General features: G+C 34.2%; 1 protein-coding gene across 1 annotated transcript; it reads left to right on the forward strand.

The window, feature by feature from the left end:
- The first annotated feature begins 22261 nt into the window (after positions 1 to 22261).
- Positions 22262 to 24916, forward strand: LOC126976427 (uncharacterized). The gene is made up of 2 exons (XM_050824756.1): positions 22262 to 22424; positions 24031 to 24916. The coding sequence occupies exons 1-2, from the start codon at positions 22337 to 22339 to the stop codon at positions 24672 to 24674; spliced, it is 732 nt and encodes a 243-aa protein (XP_050680713.1). The 5' UTR covers positions 22262 to 22336; the 3' UTR covers positions 24675 to 24916.
- The last annotated feature ends 1437 nt before the right edge of the window (positions 24917 to 26353 follow it).

The following is a 26353-nucleotide window of genomic DNA, read 5'->3' on the forward strand; positions in this document are numbered from 1 at the left end:
CTGTTCAGCGGGTTCCCTTATATTATTGTAGCGCTGCCAACGACGACAAATAACACTTCTATGAATGCCAAAATGCCGAGATACCTGAGATTGATTACTTCCCGCCTGCAACATCCCTACAGCTCTCTGCATTTCATTTGCCGTCAAATGACGTCGCTCCATGAGGTAAAGAATATCTAACTATTCAAGTTTGTCGCTAACTTTAATTAAATGGTTGGTAAAATTGTAAAATAAGACTAAACGTAGCAATAACAACGCACTTAAATAAAAAAAAAATCCCTTTCATTTAATTTTATGAAAAAATATATAATATCGATTATATATTGTTATATAATTTCGATTATGATATATATATCTTATGAAAAAATATATATATCATAATCGAAATTTTTAGTACAACCAGCCAGTATGTCATCAATAATAAAAAAGTTTACATACCTATGCACTTTGAGTGAATAAAGACTAAGAAATTAATTAATATAAATGATATATTTCTAATATCATGCATGTTGCTTAGACTTTTTTCATGTGTGCATTATGAAATGGTAATTCGAAAACACATTGATACTTGTCTGGCAAGGATTGAACTGACGTACCGTTGTTAAGATACAGCGGTTCTACCTATTGTGCCACTAAAATTATAATAGGTTAATCAAATCATTAATCATCAGAAATCATTAATTATTTTGAGAAAATAAATGCCTTTTATGCCTTTATGCCTTAATGGATTTTCTAGATCAAAGAAATTGTTAAAAAATGTACCGATAAAGTCTCAACAGACTACAGCCAAGCAAGCGCTTCCGAGCAAGCAAGGGTCGACATATCTGCAGCTTTAGTCTGAAAAGGCCCATAGGTTATGATCCACCGGCGATAACCTCCATGCGTTCCTGCAAAAATAGTGACTGATGAACAGGCAGCGGAGATGGAGTTATCCTATGATTGACCAAACAAGTAAATGATATATAAATAATTTTAAAACTAAACACTGAGCAATGATACTCAAACATCAATATTATACGATAATATATCCCATAAGACACTAGTCTGTGAAACTCTTGGTATGCCCTTCAGTAGTTAAGACACAGTCATAATAAAAGTCGGTAAATATCCCAAAGTATACCTGCTTATTGCTATGAAACAAAAATAAATTCTAAAAACAAAAAAAATAGAAAAGGTAAACTAGTGCTTTTGTTGAATTGCACGTAAAATAACGAAGCAATAATTTCAAATTCGGCAAATGTAACCTTGAAATCAAAAGTCAGGAAGTTTGTTTGTTAAGGCAGGAATGTAGGATTCGTCATAATGATTGGTCGTTCTGGAAGAAACTTAGGTTGAGACAGACAGTTTCATTTTTAGGGCAGAAACTTAAAAACTGACAGAAAGTTTGATTGTTAAGGCAGAAGCTTAAATTGTAACAGTAAATTTGGTTGTTAAAGCAGAAACTTAGGCTGTCAAAGAAAGTATACTTTTTTATGGCAGAAGCCTATAATTGTGACAGAAAGAATGGCTGTTGAGACAAAAACTTAGGCTGTGAAAGAAAGTTTGGTTGTTATGGCTGACACCCAGATTTGTGATAGAAAATTTGTTTGTTATAGCAGAGATTTAGGTTGTGATAGAAAGTTTTGCTGTAATGGCAGTAACTTAGATTGTAAGAGAAAGTTTGGTTGCAACAGGCAGAAAGTTTCGACGTAAGTAGTAACAATTCGTCTAAAGTAGCAGAAAAATCCTTAAGAACTGATAATAACCAAAAATAATGATCGGGATATTGACTAATCACACTATCGCGTCGTTTAGTATTGGTACCATACATACATACACTCACGCCATGTTCCCGTCGGGGTAGGCAGAATGCCACTTGCTTCTATCCTTACAAACCTCACGCACTTTCTCTACATTGATTACTCTTTTCATACATGCTCGCCGGTTGCAGGTGCTCCGGACCTTTCCTTTTCCCAAAACGTCCCCAATTTGGTCTACGAATGTTCTACGAAGTCTCCCACGACCGACTTACCCGTATTGGTATTGGTACCAATTATATATGATTTATTTTTGTTGTATTTTTTTTATTTTCTATGTTTCTAAGAATGTGGTCTGCTTACAGGGCTGTTTCTATATAATTATAATTTCTGACGACACATAATTACAAATAGAAGAAGATATTGGTTTTTACCAATTTCCTGAATATTTTAAAGATATATATTAGTATGTTAGACGTTTACCGTAAAGTTTCAAAACTTTACAAAGATTTCACAGAGCACCTCCTATGTACTCTATCTACCTCTTGAAGTTTTTCACCCTGCATATCACTTATACATGCCAATGCGGTAGAAGGTACCACTTAAATCTTAATTATTATATTATCTCCAATATTCAAACGATCCGTCGCTTAAATCAACAATATTCAAACCTCATTTTATGTTTTAGTAGTAGTTTTGCATACAAATGTATTCACATACACTGGTTAGACATCGGGTCGGCGTATGAGATTAAAAAGTGCTAAATCCAATAATGGAATTCATAGAGCGGTACGCGGCCAGACATGACAATGAGGTGCGCACGCGCTGCGAATAATATGCTACTGGTATTATACAGGCTGCGTTAAATAAGTATTATTTGATACCATATCCTATTTTTGAAAAAAATATTTGAATTCGATTATATTTTCGTTTAATGTATTTTTTCAGGTATAAAGCAAATTATTACTAAAAATTCTTATGGAAGAGAGGACAAATGAGAGTACGGGTCACCTGGTGTTTACTTATTTATTTATTCGGAAACCCAACAATCGAACACTAATATATAAATTACATACAAAAATAAAAAAAATATATATCTAAGTGTACAGATAACTTACAGGGTTACACATCTTTCATTATCTGTTACCTTCCCGACCATACTATACAACTTGTTTAAAGTTAAATATTATGTTAAAATTAAGTCCAATACAAAAACAACAGCATTTACTCTTATAAATTTTAGTACATTTATTTATAAATATTGTAAACCCATCTGCATCAATGTCCAAGTCTGGTATTTCATTTACTCACTTTTTAGGTACTCATTATATTCTCTTGCCATTCGCTCGATTGGAGAATTTTTACCCAGGTTTGTATTTACTTTCATTAGTGTTAGGTGATCACCGCCGCCCACATTCTCCTGCAACACCAGAGGAATAGCAAGAGCGTTGCCGGCCCTTTAAAAAAGTGTATCCATGTCGTATCGTCCTGAAAACACCGCACAAGGGCTCATGCCACAGCTTGGTCGCACGTGGAAGAAAGTTCCTTGTAAATCTATAAATAATTTTATTGCTCAATATTGAACAGAATAGCAAATTTTCTTTGTAATATCATGTCAAAATGTAATTACTACAAGAAGTCGAGGGAGACTAGCTCAGATTAATTAAGGATTAATTTGTTGAAGAGACAGATGAATTGTAAAAGCAAAAGAAGTAGGTATGTTTGGACTATCAGTGAGAGGTTCCTTGGCACTGGAGATATTGATGAGATTGCTGGGTAGATGGTACCACAGTGGCGCTTTTTGCAGCCATCACCATGTTTCGATTACTGAGACTGGACTAATGATGCTTAACATTTTATGCATCAAAGTATTTAGCGAAAATGCGATACCGTTCAGTATTTCATGAAGACTGTAAATATTTGAATGTCTAGCCGGGTTTTTGTCGTCTCTAGATTTAGCGTGAAATGTTATTATTGTTATTGGGGAAATGAACACTAAAATCAGTAGATCTATTTTGCCCCCTACTTGTATTCGGACGCACACCCTCGTTGTGATGAGGTAGTTGGGGAAAGTTTTGAGGACTTTTCCTCTGCTTGGATATTGGGGGCTCAACACACCAGAAGGATGTGCTTAGGATATTCGTGGGCATCTTGGCAAAACCATACAGACCCATTACTAAGTAAATATTTAAATTAGTTATTATTTTCGCATTGCGTATAAATTTTAATAAGCTTATGCATGTTATATAAATATGTTGTGTTCATTTGAAAGTATTGCTTAAAATCAGAGTCACATTATCTTTGTATAAGAGTTTTAAACTTCACTTTAAAATAAATTGTCACACAGATTATGATTACATACGATGTATTTGTATGGAAGATTCGATATCTGAAGAATCTCAATAATTGCTTAAAACAAAATTTATATATTTTAGTTAGCTGTAAAAGCGCCTATTTCTGCCGTGAAGCAGTAATATGTAAGCATTACTGTGTTTCGGTCTGAAGAGCGCCGTAGCTAGTGAAATTACTGGAAATTACTTAAATGAGACTTAACATCTTATGTCTCAAGGTGACGAGCTCAGTTGTAGAGCCGCTCAGAATTTTTGAGGTTTTTCAAGAATCCTGAGCGGCACTGCATTGTAATGGGCAGGGTATATCAATTACCATCAGCTGAACGTCCTGCTTGTCTTGTCTCTTATTTTCATTAAAAAAACCTAGCCTTCACTAGCTTGTCAGCTGAAAGACCAATACTTAAAAAAACTTGCTAGGTCCACTTACAAAACTCGCCCTTATTCCCTTAATAATTAATATATTCTCTCAATAGAAAAAAATTTCGATTTATGATGTCAATCTAAAAAGTTAAAGTAACAGAAATAAAATTCTCAATTTGTATAATCACTTTATGTATAACTCTACATTTTCTACGATATAAAATTTTAGACAACCCTGAATTAATTCAAACTTGTTACAGCCTGTATAAGCGAACATAAAAAAATATAATTTGAATACAATCAGACGCGTTCTAAGCAGCAGCCAACACCAGTTAACATAGTGTTCATCTCACAATTACTTATTTCGGACATACGTATGTTGAATACACTTATGTATTCCTGGAATGACGAATTACTACGCAGATTTACAAAACTGGAAGAGAAAAACATAAGAGTTTTTTTATAAGCCTATCGGATCCCACTGCTGTGCAAAGGCCTCCCTTGTTGATCGCTGCCTGTTTCAGCTCCAACCAGGTCTTATTATAAGCATCCACATCTTCAAGCCATGGTTTCGGGATCTGCCTCGACGTTTTTGCCCGTCCTGAGGCACCCAATCCGTGACGAGCTGTGCCACAGACACTGATGGACATGGCCCAGCCCAGTTCCACTTTAGCCTGGCGGTTTATTCTCCCACATCAGCAGTGTCGGGTCTGGAGTACCGTACTTCTTATGTCAAGCTAATCGATAGATTAGCTTGAAGGACTGCCCTCAATAGCTCGGTGACAAACCTGGAGTTTGAATTTCTGATTTTCTGTAAGTGTCTATGTACCTTATGTTAGCATGGGCAGGATGCACATGATAAAGAAATATAAGAGTGAAAAGAAAAGAAAATACTGCTGATAATACTACTAATATAAATAATAATAACATATATATACATATATTATAATAATACAATTATTTAAATGAACATTCACCACGAACATATAATAAGTAAGTAATTGGTTTGTATATGGCGTTTATCATGTTCAAATTCAAATTCATTGTTTTTATATTTTATGAAATATTTCAAATTTAAAACGCTTTTTAACTTTGAACACAATTCATATATTGGATGCAGCAGCTTACAAACTAATTTGTTATGTATATTTCATCTATTAATTGTAAAATAGTCATTGATATTTAAAAGAGTAGCTGTTGAGTTTCTTTTATGTTCTTTTGACGATAAGAATATGAACAAAATAAAAATTTATAAATAGTAGTTAAAAAACCTAAAAAACACGCTTTTTATAGAATGTTTAGTTTGGTTTATTTCTAGGAGCGTGTTTTTCTTTTTTTGCACTTAATATTAATTGTTGAATTAAACATTCTCTTTGATATTCGAAAATTTCCTAGTATTAGATAAATCGGTTAAAGATAATGGTTGAAATTTAAAATTAACATCAATTCCTACCATATAGACGATAGACGAAAATTATATGAATGAAGAAAAATCTTGGAATAATTGAATATTTTGATCAAATTAATGTATTGACATCAGTCCTCGATAAATCTATGACGTTTGGACGAAATCTGACTGTTTAAAGTGTCAAAATCGTGCCTAAATGAGTCCTGTCCAATCAAACATACATACAGGTGACGTTAATAAAGAGCGTGTTATAAATGTCAATGTTTCTATTACTATAAGGACAGCGATAGCTCTTGAACGCGATCAAATAATATGTTGAACGTCCAAAATTCGGCGTTGGTGAAATCTGAAACCAATCTGTAAACTCGTGTTTTAATTGCGTTCAACTTCATTGGTGGAACTGGGGCTAAATAGTATAGATTAAAGTTTACACGTGGACCCAAAGTTTCATTCATCACCGTAGCGATCTGTTTACGGAAGCTCTGCAGTCCAGGTTATTTATGTTAGGCTACTGGTGGACGTGATTTTAATAATGCGCAAGAATTAGATTATAAATTAACATCAAAGTACTGCTGTTTTTGTTCCACTGATAGATGTGACATACACTTAAGAGAATATAAACTATTATCAGAATAGTGGGCTTCCTACTCAATAAATAGTTTTGCTTTAAGATTAATTGTCGGAGAGACCATCCTACCAAAGGGATAACAATATATAAAGGGAAAGGGAGGGGAGGAATTTTCATTTAAAGTAAGACCTACAAGCTTATGTCTTTTTATGATATAATTCAGCTTAATAATGTGTGTAAATGACGCAAAATAAAATTTAATATTGACAATAAATTAATATTTTTATGTCGATTTATTTGCAAGTTGTATTCTGCAAGTACCAATTATAGAATAGAATAGAAAAACTTATTAGCAATAAAAACATACACCTTCAATTTACAGTATTCATTACAATCTTAAAATAATAACAAATTATTTGAAATAAGTAACAAAAATTATTATAATATAAAAAAAAATTAAATGAACTGTGCGGCGCGTGATTCCCTGCTAAAAGGAGCTGTCTCAGTACGTTGTTGGTCAGTGCTGAAGACACCAACACAACACTGGTTTTCAGAAGCCCCTCGTGACATTTGGAGTTGACAGTAGTTGTAGTCTTCCCATTGTAATATTTTTTTTGTCAAAGGGAATGAGTGAATTTTAAGAACTAAGTATTTATTTGCTTTAATTAAAACGGTTAACACCAATTACAGACAATTCATTGTTAATCCAGGAATTCATCTCGCTCATAGTACTTCAGGCATTCTGACATTATTCCCGTACATTCATCCGTATGTAAGTAAGTATGGATCCACGATTTATTTATTTATTTAATAGGTACACACAACAGAATTACAACAAATACATAATAAAAAAATAAACTATCAGCTAAATACAAGATAGGCTGCAACTCCACGAGGATGTGTACTCAGCATGTTTAGCATAAATTAATAACTATGCAAATACAACAGTAATAGCGATTTTAAAACTAACTTTAGGTAGTATTATAAAAGAAAAAGATAGAGAGAATATATATTTGGACAAATAGAAGTGAATAATTATGGTAGTTATATTAAGATGCTTTTTTAAAAATTTAAACTAATTAAGGAATTTATATAAACTAGATTTCCATTTACAAACAGATGAACTGTGGATGTCAGGTACTTCACTGATTTCGAGTAGTAGTGCATTGTATTGACGACAAATTCTATATATAGATAGGGTTATAGAAGGACACGTTATTATTGCAGAACGGAATGGTAAAAGGCTGATTCATACAAATAAATAGAGTACGGCAATACTTCAAGCCGGCCCACATTCTAGCGCTCTTTAAAGTGCAGGTCCGTCCACATATGGAGTATTGCTGTCATCTCTGGTCTGGCGCACCCCAGTATCAGCTCGATCCATTTGACCGCGTGCAACGTAGAGCAGCTCGAATTGGCGGGGACCCAGTGCTCTGTGAAAGGCTGGATCACTTGGCGTGGCGTAGAGATATCACTTTATTGTGTGTCTTCTACCGCATTTATCACGAGGAGTGTTCCGATGAGCTATTTTACCTGGTTCCTGCTGCCGAAATCCACCTTCGCACGACACGCCACAAATTAGGATATCATCCTCACCATCTGGATGTGTCCTCCACAGTGCGGTGTTCAATGACCTTTTTGCACGTACTACAAAGCTACCTTGTGCGGTGTTTCCGGGACGTTACGACCTTCAAAAAAGGCCGGCGACACTCCTGTGATTCCTCTGGTGTTGCAAGAGAATTGTCAATACCAGGTGACCTGTACACTCGTTTGTCCTCCTTTTCCATAAAAAAATAATAAAAACTTAATTTCAATTTCATTTCATTTCAAAACACATTGACTATTGTTGTTCTTGTTCAATGATTGAAATCTGACTAAGTATGAGTTTAACTCTACTGTTACTTCATTAACATGGAAACTTTACAATGTGAGTATCTAATATATTTTCAACTTCAGTCCTCCAAGAATTCCTGGGAAAAGGGTCTCAACTGAAAGATATTACTACAAAGGTAAGTAAGGTATAAGGGTGTCATTTTGGTAGGAACTATAGAAGGCATCTTGTGGCGAAGGGAATAGTTAATCGCTATCTCTCCCTCACTGCATTCACTGCCTGCTATCCATCTACTCGTTCAGCTATTGTAATAGACGGACATAGTTAAGTAAGCAAAACGCAATCATCTGTTGAAGAAAGCGGGATGATCTTACTCTGACGTCATAATCCATGACTGCCGCCTCTAATAATATATTAAAAAAGAAAAAAAAAATTAATGAAGTATAAAATAAGTCCAATTTCACTACAATCAATAGAACTGTGACAGCTGTGAACAGGTCGAATAAATAGCGGAGAACTGTTAGCCTCCATTTTCAGCAACGCATGCACACTTAAACAGACTGACGTATCGCGAGTGGTGGTCGTAGCTGTCATGCGTTGAGGCTCTCAAGAGTCTCTTGATGGATGTATTAATTATGTTAGGTTTTTGAGTATTTAAATTTTTTAATAGAAGAAGGAGAATAATTTCTGGAATTACCGGGTGTTTCACGACACTACGGGGAGATTTTGACAAAATCGCACTGAGAAAGCCTTAACTAAACGGTCGACAAAAAACTATCCCAAAAAAGGCTTTTGAAGTCAGGGTTTTCACGCCAAATAGACGCACAGTAGACTCAAATTCAAAATTAAATTAAAAAAAAAAAGAATTTTAAAATCACAAATGAACGTCAAATCTACCAAAAATATTACAAGATGGCGTATCTTACATACAGTTCTCCTCAGAACGGGCGCAACAAACAAAGCGTTTTATGTTGTTTTTTGTTTCATACAATTTCGTTGCATTAAAATTAATTCATTAAAAACCCTTGGATTGGTCGCTCCATTACCAAGTTGTGGTCTGTGGAAGTCATACATTATGAATTGCGGAAGAAACCTCGTAAATACCTTAGATCATTTATACGTCTACTGTCGCAGCGAGATTGACTGTTAGCCTCAAATTTGAGCAATGCACGCACTATCACAAAGTGACACAAATCGCGAGTGAATCACGTAGCTTGTCACACACACTAAAGTAATAAACCTGGCCTGTTTTAATCGGATGTCTAGCAACAAGAGTCTCTGTCTTGATGCTAGACAGTTAAATATCTTGTTGGATACTTATGGCTATTAGTATTTCTTACAATAATTGATATTAATTTATAATGTATAGCTAATATTAGGTTTATTTCAGCAATAATAGATAATTCTTATCCATACCCAATTGCACGTTACTAATTATTCGAATGAAGCCTTGATACCATCTGCGCAATTACAAAAAAAAATAATGAAATATTCATTGACTAATTGCATACATTACAGAGTGAATTATGGCACAGATAAAAAAGAAGTTTTTTTTTAATAGAATTCTGAGATGTCCTCTGTTTATAATTCCAAAACCTGCAGCTGTGCGCATTACAATCGAATAATAAAAATATTCGGACGCGCAATGAATTTTAATTTGAATTTAGGATGACATTAAAATGATTTCAAAAAGCTTCCGTTTGGGATTCCCACCGGCAGCTTGGGTTTTGATGATATAATCATAATGTTAGCTCTACGAATAAACATAAACTTATTATGCCTACTACTCGGCTAAGTCGAGTTTGTTGGGCGATGTATATGCTTTTTCAAAACCAAATGTATGACAAAATTCTAAGGAATTGCACTGAACAAATAACATTGCATTGCAAAGAACGTTTGTGTGGTAATGGTTACTATAACATAAATGACTTTCTTTATGATGCCACATATTGAGAATGGAGCGACCGCGATCAGGGTATTAGATAATAAATTTAACTCTACGATATTACATTGTTACGATATTTCTATGACAAAAGAAAAGAAGTCCGCTGAGCTTTACATACTTTTTCGAATGGGTGGTAGTTTTTGACTTTCAATATTGCAAAGGGAAAAGAAGCCACTGGTAAACTGGTTGGTGACAAAAAGATCAAACAGTGGGAGGCTCCTTTGAACAGGATTTACAGTGAAGCAGTAATGTGTAAGCATTATTGTGTTTCGATCTGAAGGGCGCCATAGCTAGTGAAATTACTGGGCAAACGAGGCTTTTCATCTTATGTCTCAAGGAGACGAGTGCAATTTAGTGTCCATCAGAATTTTTGGGATTTTCACGATTCCTGAGCGGCACTGTAATGGGCAGGGCTTATCAATTACCATCAGCTGAACGTCCTTCTCGTCTCGTCCCTTATTTTCATAAAAAAGTAAGCAATATGAATTAGTGAAATACAGAAAATCAAGAAAGCAGTTACTTGGTACTCTCGACATTTTAATAAAAAGGTACTTTGTCTAGCGAAACTGTTATATTCCTAAAGGTCGTAAAGTTTTTCAAGTAAATTGGACAAACGTGTGGCGACTTTGAAGCTGTCAGTCACTAAAACAATAAAGCGGTGTTATATAAATGAGATACTTTACATTGGAGTAACATGATGCGGCGAAAATAAATAAAAGTTGCTTCTAAGAAATCGTGGCGGAGTACGAATAGGATTTCGAATTACTTGGACATTTGCATGAAGAATACAAACTTCGGAAATGACTTTTTTTAATGAGAATGAGGGACGAGACGAGCAGGACGTTCATCTGATGGTAATTGATACGCCCTACCCTTGACAATGCAGTGCCGCTCAGGATTCTTGAAAATCCCCAAAAATTCTGAGCGGCACTACAAGTCACCTTGACACATAAGATGTTAGTAATGTCCACTAATTTCACTAGCTACGGCGACCTTCAGACCAACACAGTAATTGTTTACACATTACTGCTTCACGGCAGTAGGTGACGTTGTGGTATGCATAATCTAGCCGGCTTCCTGTGCAAAGGAGCCACCCACTGGTTTTATTTATTTGGAGTGGATTTATTTATTAGCATCACCGACGTTATAATCACTTACTAATTACATGAAATAAAATCTAAATCTAAGTGTTATTACACTTACAGCTAACAATCGCATTCAAATATTACATACCTACACGAATTTTAATTGTGCAAGATAAGAACTAATACTAAGATATACAATAATTACATTTTTTGTATCTATAAAGTGAAAATTGATCAAAACAAAACTTATTTTACTAACGGCAAAACTAAAATATTACACAAAATGCATAACTTTTACTGAACAGCAAATTATAGGTGTTTAATAATAATAACGACTTGGCCGAGTAGTAAGTCGAATTAGTAATTAATAAATTTTCGTTTGTATCAGCCCAGTAATTTCATGGGTTACACATTACTACTTTACTCAAGAAACCTCCCAATTACAACCAAAACTAACTGAATGGTTACTCGGGTGACACTTTTGATTTGATATAAAAACTAGGTGACCCGACAGACATTGTTCTATACATTTTTTTTTTATATAAGATGGGGCAAACGGGCAAGAGGCTCACGGGGTGGGGAAGGTGAGGCAACCGACCATGGACATCTGCAACAAAAAGTGTCAATGGAAGGCGTTGCCAGCCTGGCTAGTATGCTTTTTTCTTGAAGGTCCCTAAGTCGTATCTATTCGGGAAAACTTAATAAATAAAATACCTGCTATTTTTTTATGAATTTGTGTACAGTTATTTAAAAAATCAAGAATTATTTAGTAAAATATGCTCCCTGTTGTTATAATAAAATTGTTTCACAGCAGAACTGTCGAACCGTGTGTCCAATAAATTCTCTCATAGAAGATATGTCCATACAAAACAAATATTGGAAATAAAAATAATAAAGGGTCCCAAATCGAAATAAAAACTATCCTATCTCTCAAGTTGGACTAAACTGCACTCCATGAAGCACCCCATTAAAATCCGTTCATTAGTTTAGGAGATCACTGGAAACAAACATCAGGACACTAGATTTATATGTATTAAGATGTAAAACACTTCTCAACAACAGTTTGTTTAATTAATGTTGTGTTAATTAAGCACTTTGGTTTATTATATTCAGTAATTCCCGGTATATTTAGCATCAAACTGCGATACAATTAAAGCATTGTTTGAAAGCGGTGATTACAAAGAACACATTCTTACAAAAGGCATTGACGTCATTGTCAGTCGAGTTTTCATTCAATTCATAAATTAGATTTCAGATAACTTACACCATACTATTGAAGACTTGTATTTTGCACGTCATAGGCCTAAATACACACAAACAATATATTACTTCTCTTAAAACTACGCATATAATATTGAAGAATTTAGATTATAAATTGATAATATTTAGAATTGATTTCACATTTTTAACCGTCTTCAAAAAAGAGGAGGTTATCAATTCAATCGGTATTTTTTTTTATGTATGTACACCGCTTACTCTCCGATTTACGCAAATTCTTTTGTTCGTTGCGAAATAGATGCCATTTGGTCCCATAAAAAGTTTACATAGTTTGGCCCAGTAGTTTTCATTTTATGAGCAATTTTATGAAATTTTTTGTCTATCTGGATGACATAATTGTTTTCTGTGTACTGCTTTTTTTGAAGTTTTCATTCAGGTTGATTATATATTATTATTATCTGACACTAAAACGTAAAAAATAAAAATAAAACTACGTTTAAAAAAATCGACTTCAAAAACTGAAAAGTATCAAATAACTAAAAATTTAATTTAATACACCTCTTATGCAAACCTTTACCTTTAATATTAATAAAATACTATTATTTGTATGTGCTACGTAGCTTTGAAGTCGGTGCCAAGCCAAATGTAATAAAGGCACCTACACTCACCACACGTGACTTTGAGCGGGATAGCTTCGTCTAGAACGAAACAACAAAAGCGAACACCACAACCTAAATAATTACAGTAAGTAAGCTGTTTATAATATAAAGTTTTATTTTGTTTAGGGCTTGGCACTGGCTGAAAACCTATCAATAGGTAGCACATATGAATAATAGTATAAAGGCCGGCAGCGCTCTTGTGATTCCTCTGGTGTTGCAAGAGAATGTGGGCGGCGGTGATCACTTAACACCAGGTGACCCGTACACTCGTTTGTCCTCCTATTCCATAAAAAAAAACATATTTTTTCCTTGACTTCTTCCTTTCTTTACCTTAGTTGGCCGATCCTCGGCTTCATTAAAAATGCTAACCGCAGCCTATCATAGCTTTGTGTTATGATGGCACAAAAATAACGAAAATAAAATTATGAGTTGAAATGGAATTGGAAACAATCATCAGCTGTCTACTGCTGGACAAAGGCCTCTCCCAAAGATCTACGCGACCATCGGTCCTGCGAGCTGCTCTGCGTTGCACGTGGTCAAATGGATCGAGCTGATACTGGGGTACGCCAGACCAGAGATGACAGAAATACTCCATGTGTGGCCGGACCTGCGCTTTGTAGAGAGAGAGAATGTGGGCCGGTTTGAAGTATTGCCGTGCTCTATTGATGACGCCCAGCTTCTTCGAAGCCGATTTGGCTTTGCCCTCCAGATGGCCACGAAATTGGCAATCGCTCGAGATTTCGAGACCCAGTATTCCGATACTAGGCGAGGCTTTAACGGAAGTGTTGTCGAAGAGCGGTGATACGACAAATGGGGTTTTTTTTGTGGTAAACGCGCAACTTGAGTCTTCTGGGGGTTAAATTGGACAAGGTTCAATTTATCCCATTCCGCGACCTTCTCGAGAGAGGACTCGATAGAAGACACAAGTTTCTCCTGGCACTGGTCGACGATTTCCCGAGAGAGACCTGCATGGCCCGTGTATACGGCATCACCAGTGCTGTCGTCTGCATAGCAATGTATGTTGGGGTTGTCCAACATGTCATTGATATGCAGAAGAAACAGCGTAGGAGATAGCACACAGCCTTGGGGCACTCCAGCATTTACGGGCTTCGGGTTCGAGCAATATCCGACAACGACCTGTATGCTGCACCCAGTGAGGAAGCTAGATGTCCACTTGCACAAGCTCTCGGGAAGCCCAAATGATGGAAGTTTTGAGAGGAGCACCTTGTGCCATACACGATCAAAGGCTTTCGCTATATCCAGGCTAACTGCTAGAGCCTTCCGCCCTCCTTTCAATAGCCGCCGCCCATCTAAAAAAGATGATTGCCTCATTCTTTGGTCGGAAAGGTCACTTCATGACAGTTGTGCTAGAAGATGGACGGACAATTACTGCAGACTGGTATGTCAATCGCTGTTTGCCTGTTGTCTTGGAAAAAATTCGACAGCAGCGCCCTTAAAGCAGGATCCTCCTTCACCACGACAATGCTTCGGCGCACTCCGCAAAACGGACTGTTGAATATTTGACTTTGGCAGGTGTCGATTAAATAAGTCATCCACCATACAGTCCTGACCTGGCGCCCTGCGACTTTTATTTATTTCCAAGAACTAAAGTAAAATTCGAGGTAGTTGCTTTACGAGCCCTGAAGATGCGGTGTAAGCGTACGAAAATGCCATAGAAGAGGAAGAGGAGGAGATGCCTAAGGAAGAATGGGCCCACTGCTTTTCTCAGTGGTTCCATCGAATGCGACGATGTGTATAGAGGAACGGAGATTAATTCGAAATACAATAAAAGTATTGGCAACTTTCTACATTAAGCCGTTTTTCATTTAATAAACATTTTCAGTGTTACCTAGGTATAAGAGAGTTTACACTTACTCATCACAATATCACTGGAGCCATAAGGCGTAGAGAAACTTGAAATTTGTTAGAATTTGAAAATTGCTATTATTCCTTTCGTCGAGTACGGATTTTACAAAATGGGTGCCTTAATACATAATAATATTATATGGATCATTGATAAATACGTTTTTGTTTTATTTCTTTCATTGGTTTAGATTTTAAATTTATAAGAGTTTTTGAAGTTATAGTTCTTCTAAGGCGCGTTATGAAAAAATGATGAGAGTGAAATTTTAAAATCACTGTAAAAGTAACAGGGTGAAGTTGGTTATTAAAATTTTCTGAGGTTTGCGACATTCGTTATTTTTTTTTTGGTTCTTCGTCCATTATTAGGTTAGGCAAGGGGTTCAAGCCCGTACAGCCGTATTCGTTATTTAATAATTAATTGTCAAAGCCATCGTTGCAAGACTTTTACAATATTGTTTATTATGACTTTCTAGTCATGTCAGTCTTTTTCCTCTTAATAGTGATTTTCATTATTGTAACACTAGAAATAAGGGATCGTTTGTTACTAATTCTAGTAGGCTTCATAAGATACATAATAGGTTTAAGGGTAAATGTATACACTTCTATAATAAAGTCCCAGCCACTGTTCAGGCATTATCTATAAATATATTTAAATGTTTTATAAAAAAATGGCTCTGTCGTGAATCCTATTACTCCGCTGATGAATATCTAAATGATCGGACAGCCTGGGACTAGATTGTGATTATTTTAAAGCGATAAAAATGACTGTACAATATTTTATATTTTTATTGAAAACAGCGCAAAAAAAAATGCTGAGAGAGTATCTTGCGCCGCTTCTTCTCTCTCAGAGCGCCATTTGTTTCCGAAGCGGTAGTAGTATCTACTAGTATTAGAAATGAATATTTTCTTTAGAACTCCTTCCGTTAATTTAAAATAATATAAAATAAAATCGGTATTTTATTCAACTTAAGCAATGTCATGCGATTTTGAATGCTGTACACTGGAATTCATTATCTATATAATACAGAATATATTTTTAATTCCCATGTTTATCTTCTTAGCACATAAAGTTGAACAATTTTCCTGTCCATTGTACTCTGGCCATTAACATCAACTCGAGTCTGGATACGTGCGTAAGGTCACGGCCGATCCTGTTATTATTTATTATAAATTTAAATGCAAACAGGGAGTGTGTGCTGGCCATAACTAGAATTTGTCACGTATATAAAGCTCCTGAAGAATGCAATGAGGTGCTATTAAAAGTTTATCGGCCTTACAAATAAACTTGGTATAAATAACTGAGAATAAACCAAGAATATCCCAAATGTTGACTATATGACGACACTGTGAATACAATGATAATTCTGAGGTTTTCCGAATGTCAAGCAGCCTTGCAAATATACGCGGAAAATTTTATACGACCAAATAAAATTAATAAGAAAAATTTCTACTTGTAAACATTTTGCATATTCTTGGTTTATTCTAAGGTATAACTTTAAACCAAGTTTATTTGTAATGAAGTATATCTATTTATTATAATCGTTTCTTGAGATGCAAACTTTGGGCCTTCTTTCAGGGGTATGAAAATCACTATTAAGAGCTTTGTCTCGCCAAACTCTGTAACGAAAATGAAAGTGAAATACAGAGAACGATATCAAAAGGATTGCAAAGACAAGGAATACTTATGTAGTTGCACGGAGTTATCAATAAATGATGCTTATCTGTGACACGACAGGTCAGCCTCAATGTCTGCTGTGATCGATTTATTATGCAGTGGATGTGATTCTTGGAACTGTTATACTTCATCAATAAACAACAGTACTGGGTAAAACGGTTTGTAGGGACGATTTGAAACTCTTAAACCAAATATAACTAGTTTTTTCTTGTTAGGACCTGACTATATTTAAATTGATTTTGTTCCAGTAGCTGATATTTTTTATAACTTCATAGGTCATTTGTGTTGATACTTAAGCAATAAACAGAAAAATGTTCGTGATCCCTATTAGCTTCCAACAACTTTTCCAAATTACATATTATGCATACACATTTTAAAATATTAACTGAAAAGCATATATTTTTGGTGTGAGTATAGCTAGGGTAGGGTAAGTCAAGATAGGCTAGGGTAGGGTAAGTAAAAATTGAGATAGTAACAACCCTAGCAGAATTCCTAGTGTCTCTTAACATACCACTCTACGGCAATTGTAAGTGCAACTATCTTTCGACATCCTTTGATTACTGAATATTATATTGCGAGCCTTTTATTCTCATTTAAGAGGATGACAAACAAGCAAACGGGTAAGTAATTGCTAAGTGATCACTGTAATACTCTTTTGCAATACCGAAGAATTACACACACGTAAGCTGTTTTTTAACCCCCTTATTCATAATGGTCCGCTAACTTTAGGCAGCCGCTAAAGACTGTTTTTTCTCATTCTGACTTAGGTCAATAGAAGAAGACAGAGTAAGAATTAGCAATGCTTTAAGTTAGCAGACTATTATGAATAAGGGAGAAAGTGTTTGAAAAAAGTACTGTAGATGCACAAATGGTAATGATATTTTATTTTGTCTCATGTGGTGTGATGGCAGAATTGGGCGGCAAGCATTAGTTCAAACAGCTCCTCGGAACACTTACCAAATAACACCTCGCAACGCCGAAATCATAGATCGTAAAAATCATAGATACAGTATTTAATATATAAAATTCTCGTGTCATGGCGTTGAACTTTGAACTCCTCCGAAACGGCTTGACCGATTCTCATGAAAATTTGAGTGCATATTGGGTAGGTCTGAGAATCGGACAACATCTATTTTTCATCCCCCTAAATGTTAAGGGTGGTCCACACGATTTTTGTTTTTTATTTTTTTTTACATTTTTTTTAAATTTGTTTGATTATGAGTCAGCATTAAAAATACATTCAACTTCAAATTTTCACCTATCTACAATCAATAGTTACTTTTGTATCGCGATTTTAATATCGGCAATACAAAGTTTGCTGGGTCAGCTAGTAATTATATAATAATGTCATATAGTCTTCCCATACATTAGTATAATAATATCTACCACTTTGACACGGACGAGTAAAATAAGAAGGACTCCGTGTCACCTTACATAGCAGCAAGCACCAAAAGAAGCCGGTAAACGTGTAAATACATAGCCCCACGCACACACTTACACTAATTCAAGCCAATCGGCCGCCATTATGAGATTTGCCATCGTCTGTGACAGATCAGTTTGCGTCCCAATAAAATATTTTAAAATGCCGTCGTGCATTGTGAAAAAGTGTAAAAACGATACTATAAAAGTATTTGTGGCCATATATGCGAAAAAATTGTGTAACTAGTATCCCATAACCGCCTCACACTGGCATAAAGGTGCTTCACTTGCTAATATCACGGCGCGGAGTCCATCTTTTTTTACTCCGTGACCTTTGATAAAAGTTATATTCAGCTTGCCATAAACCAAATTTTGTTAAGTCTAACCGAAAGTCTTACTCTTGCAATTGCAGTTTATCTTATATTTATTTATCGATATCTTTAAACACCATTTTTTCAACTATGCTTTGTCCGATTACAATCTAAACGTTTGGTGTTTAGCTATCATAATGCCCACTATAATGGGTACTACACGCATACTAATGTGTAGGCGTATGGACTCGCAAATTTGACTTTTTATGAACAGTTACCATACGTCCAGCGATGCTATCTCAAAGATACCGATAGCATCAATACTAGGTAGGGGACCGTAGGGCATATTCAACAGTTTCGAATATGGTGATTTTTTTAATGACCTCATAAAATTACAATATTATTAAAGTCATAGTACATACAAAAAAACTATTTTCTCATTATAAAACGTTAATGCTTATAAGCTATTATCATTTTTAGAGCAAAGATGCAATAACAGAAACTCAAGCTTTCATTAAAAGTAAGAAAATATTCAGTAGTAATAATTATTGGGAAAACAGGCTACAAAATATAAAATAAAAAAAAAATAGAGAAAAATAAATGCCATCTTTTGAAGTTAGACTTTCAAATATTTCTATTTAACAAGAACATTCCTAGACTCCAATACCTTATACCCATAAGGTCTTGAAGTATCCACTCTATATAAAATATATTAAAAAGTATTTATTTTAATATGATTTATGTTAACATTAAACTTTTATTTACATCGAATTTTATTCCAATTTTTTTGATTAATTTATTCTCAATTCTAGCATATTACCTGGGTAGCACTGAAAATGTTTTGAAAATGAAAAACGGCTTAATGTAGAAAGTTGCCAATACTTTTATTGTTTTTCGATGTTACTCCGTTCCTCTCTCACATCGTCGCATTCGATGGAACCACTGAGAAAAGCAGTGGGCCCATTCTTTCTTAGGGGTCTCTTCTATGGTATTTTCGTACGCTTCCACCGCATCTTCAGGGCTCGTAACGCAAATATTTCGTATTTTATCTTTAGTTCTTGGGAATAAATAAAAGTCTCAGGGCACCAGGTTAGAACTGTCGGGCGGATGACTCATTATCAGCATATCATAGCTTTGTTGTTGAGTAAGCCCACAACGAAAGTCATAATAAATCATTGACTGCAAAATTTTCTCGCGTTAGGTTCATTTTCACGTGTAACAACAGTTTTAGATTTGCCACCAATTCACAAAAACAAATGACAAATGAATGCAGTATACTACATCAGGTTACCAAAGAGTTCTTAAACTGAAATTCAAAAAAAAGTTTTCATTAGCAATATTTCTAACCGGCCAGTTCGAAACATTTTCAGTGTTACCCACGTATTTATAATAAGTGCAATGTTCATTTTACAAATTATAATATTGCGTTACGCGGGTGGTCTGTTACGATCTACCCCTCCATCCCCTTGAGTACAGGTATCGTGTCTAAAATACCTTATTGATAATTATGATGACTTGATAAACATCAAACAAACCGTCCAACTGAAAGAATAGAGTCAGTGTTTGTGTGCAAAATACACCTAATGAGTTGATATGATTAGAAAATTGGTCCGAAGCTAAAGCGGCACATTTTTGTATTTTTACAAAAATGGGAATTCATTAAAATTCTGTAATAAAATAATAAAAAGATCGCCGTCTATCGTCTACTACGGTTGAAACTTTTATGCTGACTATAATATTTTATAGTTCTATAAATAGTCAGAAATCGCAAAATATTACCTAATTTTAATTTTAAAATTACAATAAAAATATTGTAATTTAACCTACTGTTAATGAAAGTTTTATGTTAACTTTATTTCTTGGTTGTATAAATAGTCTTAAATTACAACATTTCACAAAAAATTAAGTAATTGTTTGTGCCTAATAATTATCATTCTTAACGTTAGTTAACCCTAATGTGATTAAAAATTTTAAGCTTACCACAGTTCTTCGTTTTATTGTATTCTATCTTAAATAGTCCGAAAGTACAATGTACGAAAAACAACATATAAATTTAATAAAATATTTTTTATTGTAATAATCATTTTAGTATAAGTACCATATTCCTTTGTTCTATAAATAGTTCGACATTAGGTGTCCCCAATTATTTATATACTCAATGGTAAACTTATTTATAATATTTTTAACAATACTCATTATACAAAATGTATTTAATTGATTTGCTTTAGAAGTTTTCAATATATGAAATGTAAATTGTTCCACAACCTAGGGATATATGGATATTATGTGTTTATTTCATTTTATGATAAATATTGACTGGAATGAGTTAATTAGTGACATTCTAATAGACCACGATAATTTTTGGGATGGGATGAAAACCATTCGAAAAGAAAGAATATAACAAAAATGAAATGATTTTTATTTTTATCTTTACCAAACAAAATTTTTTGTCACGAAATATGGCGAAAAGTAACCATTTTTCATATTCCAAAATACACTGTGATATTTTGAAAATTTTATTTTTTCTCTTTTCTTTGACTAAAATATTAAAAAATAACCCTTATTTTAATCAACAATTCTCACGTCAAATATCAGATTCCAATAAATAGTGGGGTATTTGTTCATTGTAATTTCTACTATTTGATGGTGTAAATAAAAATATACATTACTGTGGTAAGTGTTCGGAAAATTTTATTACCTGCAATGTTTTTCCATAGGACTTGTAGTTTCGCCGGAAATCGAGATAAACCGTTTTTTTACCCTTACCCCCAACTTCCACTTCCCAACCTCAGATCACGCGTTATTTATTTTTCCTTTCTTTTTTGTTATGACTCCTATGACCCCTATCCTATAGCCTAGTGGTTAGTGACCCCGCCTACTGAGCTAGAGGTCCCAGGTTCGAATCCCGGTAGGTGCACACATTTATATGATGAATATGAATGTTTGTTTCCGAGTCATGGATGTTTAAATGTATTTATGTATATTTAAGTATGTATATTGTATTAAATATATCGTTGTCTTGTACCCATAGTACTGGCTATGCCTAGTTTGGGGCAGGATAGTGTCAATATTTTTATTACATTCAAATTAAAATTCGATCCAAAAAATACTGTTTTTTTTATATATTCTCTTTCTTTTCCAATAGGTTTTATCGTACTTTGTTTTTTTCACTTTTTATCATTTTCAAAAGCATCAAAATATCATTGACATTTAAAACATTCTTTTAATTACTTTTATTTATTTAGAGCAACGGTAACAACACCATCACCTCAAACCAAAATAAAATTAATAAAATATTCAAAATAAGAAGATTATTTTAAATTATTTTTCAATATACTCGATTACACACTTCAATGTGGTTATACATACATACATACAATCACGCCTCTTTCCCGTAGGGGTAGGCAGAGACCACTTCTTTCCACTTGCTACGATCCTTACATACTTGTTTCGCTTCGTCCACTTTCATTATTCCTTTCACACATGCTCTCCGGTTTAGGGTAATCTTGACCTGGCCTTTTTTCAAGACGTCCCAGATTTGATCACAAATACACACTTCAAAAATAAGTTTTAAAACATTTTTTGCAAATTTTTCAAATTCAGAACTTACCAATTTCTAGCCCGTGATATGACTTATTTAGACACTTGACTGTAAGATGAGCCAACGGTTCATCTATCATACGTGATGTTCCCAATCCTTTGTCTCTAGGATGTGATGTTAACGGTCAGAGTTTACCTCACCGAAATGTTGTGACGATTGTCCAGTCGCGACTCCAACGTGCCCTGAATCATAATCAGAGCAGACTAGTTGGACTATATAACGCGACGTCTGCTTCTCCACGACATTAACTCGAGTACTTCTATTAGCACAACACCCTTCGGTCCACAAAGGGATATCTGGTGCAACATGAAGGCAGGAGTCACTCTCGTCATGGCGTGTGTGCTGTGGGAAGCAAAGGGATACCCTTTTCCGTATTATGGAAATTTGGATACTTGTGAGTTGGTTATAATATATTTACTTAGGTTTTCGAGTTACCTAGTTCACGGTGATCACTTAACACCAGATGACCCGTATGCTCGTTTCCTCCTTTTCCATAAAAAAAATCCTACAGCACTAAGTGTGGCAAGTTTAATTTAGTTAACCTTCTCAATACGATCAAATTTAATGAGTGGGAGTGATCACCTGTCTTCATATTGCCATTGAGATAATTAGCTCCAAACTTCACACAATGGGGTCACTGAAAATCAGTGTTGTGCTCATAATGTATGGACACAACTATAACTGAGTGGGCTCCAGTTTTGGAAGACCACTGCCACATCAAGTTTTGCTTTTGTTTCTTTTGTATTAAGTAATTTAAGTATTATATTAAGCATATATTTTGTTCTCATAAACATTTTTGTGTGAATGTGTCAGTTTTTCCTCCAAAATGAATGAAAATGAACTTACATTTTCATTTCATTTCAAAAAACGAGTTACAGTATATATTTATGTGATGCATATTAATATCACTTTACAGTATCAAGATTTATTTACATTTACGAGTACATAGACTAAGAGATGACATAAACATTACGAGAAAAAAACACTAAAATATTATCTGCAATGATTCACTAGAAAAATAATTGTACTGAATGTTAGGAGATCAATGTAAAATTATATATTAAATACTAGCTGACCCAGCAAACGTTGTATTGCCGATATTAAAATCGCGATACAAAAGTAATTGTTGATCGTAGATGGGTGAAAATTTGAAGTTGTATGTATTTTTTAATGCTGACTCAAAATCAAACAAATTAAAAAAAAAAATCAAAAAAATTAAAAAAAAAAGTTGCCGTGGACCACCCTTAACATTTAGGGGGATGAAAAATAGATGTTGTCTGATTCTCAGACCTACCCAATATGCACTCAAAATTTCATGAGAATCGGTCAAGCCGTTTCGAAAGAGATTAACTACAAACACAGCGACATGAGATTTTTATATTATTAAATATAAATATATCAAAGCCGGCAACGTATCTCTTGATCCCTGGTGCTGTGGATGTCTATGGGCCGGCCCATCTCGTAATTTAGCCCCGTCTTATATTAAAAAAAAATATATTAACTGTCTTCCTAATTTTTATGAGTTTTTTTTCTATACCACATATTATTAGTCTTGAATAAATGATTATAATAATAATTATTATTTATTGAATTATTCGTAATTATAAAAAATATAAATTGGGGACGAAAATAGAAGTAGGTAGGTACATGTCTATGTTTACTTTAAATTGTTTAAATAAATCAAATACCTCATTGATGTCCAGCAATGGAATTATGACAAAAGTATTCGTTTATAAGATATCTGATATGAAGTCATCTTCACAACCATTTCTTCTTATTATTATAAAACAAAACAATTTAATACAATTGCCTAAATCAGTTATAGTTATAGTATTTGTCAAATAACAGTCTTCTGTTTTTAAAAAGTAATATGTATTCCTATCTATAAACGTTCACAGATTTTAATTTGGTAGCCTCTGTCTTTAATTGATTTTCTATTACAATAGGCGATGTAGAAGTTTTTTTTTCAACTTGATACAATGAATTTAAATATTTTACAGATTCATACGGATCTGGTGACAGTAATCGGGGCGGTATAGCATTCAGCCGATACTACAATCCGTATTACAACCACGGCATGGGCGGCGGTATGGCTGCATTCATGTTCAAGCCACAGCAAACTTACATACCACAGACAAGCCAGTATTACCTCCCGGACAGGCGCCGACAGACACCACAGGACATAAACTACGCCCCTCCTCAGCAAAATGAAGTTTTTTACCAAACTCCAGACCAACAGACACCAGAACAATCATATGTTCCAGCTGAACAACCAGTTACAGAACAAAACGATATCACAGATCCCACTGAGAAGATTGAAACCCCAACAACGATAAAATCTATTCCCGAAATAACTGAACCCGAATTCGAAGAAGTGCCTGAACCAATTCCAAAGAAACGAGTTACAAAAAAGAAGCAAGTTAAAAAACCTGTAGATGAAGATGAAGAAGAGGGAGACGATCTTCCTCCTAAAATACCCAGCGGAGCGTACTTCCCTATGTTCTTTGGTTGGAATGGAAGATCATCTCATGGTACTCCAGGTGGTGCAACAGCTATTGCTAATGCCTTTAGCACAGGCCGTGGAGGAGTTGCTTCCAGCCATGCTACAGCATATGGACCACCAAGGCCTGAACCGAAGCTGTAAAGAATTTGTAACATATATAATTATAATATGTTGTATTGTAATATTTGAATAATTGTAAGTTACTTCAAATCATGCCATCTTCTGCAAAATGCGTCAATAACATTGAAATTGAAGAGAATTTTGAGTGTTGAACTATGAAGGTTTTTGTTATCATCAAAATTAGGATAAACTTAAGTTACTAATATAATATTATGTTTTTTAACATTTACTAAAATTCTACAAATAAATAAAGTCGTTTAAGTTTTATCTGTTTCACTATCGAGTAATTGTAAACAAGTTATATTGCATAATTCTTTTAATAATTAGACTATTATATATAATATCGAAAGAAACTAGAAGTTTTTTAATTGTTTCAACCAATATTTAAATCTACACAAATAATAAGACTGTTATCATTGATATACCTCATAAACATGGATGATATTTAATTTAAATATTTTTTGCAATATACCATAAAAATGGATTTTGGTAGTCTCGTCGAATTGCCGTTAATCTTAAAAGTTTTGACTGATGTCTGATATAATATAATATCGTGGTATATCATAAGTAAAAACTTACGAGATGGATAAGTTTGGGATATCACTCGGTCCACGACTCAAAGCTGAAATAATTCTCATCACAAAAAATCCAGTTTTGAAATTTACACAGAAAAATTTGCGTGCATATGGATGGTCGAATTGGCAAAAAGGGCAAAATTTTCGCAGTATTCTTTTTTGGGCTCTCTTATAAATACTATTTACACAATATTGTCCCATATCGTTGCTATTGTTACAAAATAATCATATCATAGTCCCAAAGTAATCCAATCGCTTAGATATTCCGTTGATGACTAGTAAGATTTACAGGATTTTTTTAATTTAGGGTTAACCGGCGCGAGAGTCACAATTGGCATTAGATCAGCCAATCAGACACTAATGCGTCTGTTGTGTATAGGTATCTCTCAATTTCCTGCAAGAAACTATCTGCACTATAGTTTGACATAAAAAAATTAAAACAAAGAGAATAGACAATAGTCATTATTCTAAGGTATAGATGGATTTCGAACGAGAAAAGACGGCGAGGGTCGGGGGCGGCAAGGACGGACAGGTGCTGTGGTGCCTGGTGACCAAGATTACTACGACAACACTTAAAATTTTTTTTTGAAAACAAGTAACAAACATAATTAGATTAATGTTAAGCATTGATTAACAATGCCTAAGTTCAGTCATATACTTAATTTCATAACAGTAAATAAATAATATCAAACAGATAAAACATCAAACAATAAAAATCACATAAAAACTCCAGGCTTCTTTATCATTAAAATAATCTCGGATATCGCGTTTGCTGTTTAATTTACTTATTGTGAACGCTTTGAATTTGTTTATAGACATATTTGCTTTTTGTTCAGGGAGTTTATTATAGAAACAAATACATTGACATTAAAAAAAATTACTGACTTTATAATAATATAATAATAATAATAATATTGACACACTTTTTACACAAATTATCTTGCCCCAAGTTAAGCATATATAGCCTGTGTTATGGGTTACAAGACAATGATATATTTAATACAATATACTTACTTAAACATACATAAATTTATATAAACATACATAAATACATTTAAGCATCCATGACTCGGAAACAAACATCCTTATTCATCATATAAATGCTTGCACCTACCGGGATTCGAA

Source organism: Leptidea sinapis, chromosome 40, assembly GCF_905404315.1.
Source record: "Leptidea sinapis chromosome 40, ilLepSina1.1, whole genome shotgun sequence".
NCBI classification, from domain to species: domain Eukaryota; kingdom Metazoa; phylum Arthropoda; class Insecta; order Lepidoptera; family Pieridae; genus Leptidea; species Leptidea sinapis.

Excerpts from the sequence above, each read along its gene's own strand:
- LOC126976427 (XM_050824756.1), top strand. The coding sequence starts at position 22,337 with ATGAAGGCAGGAGTCACTCTCGTCATGGCGTGTGTGCTGTGGGAAGCA. Across the intron at positions 22,425-24,030 it reads TTATGGAAATTTGGATACTT|ATTCATACGGATCTGGTGAC; the intron begins GTGAGTTGGTTA and ends AATATTTTACAG.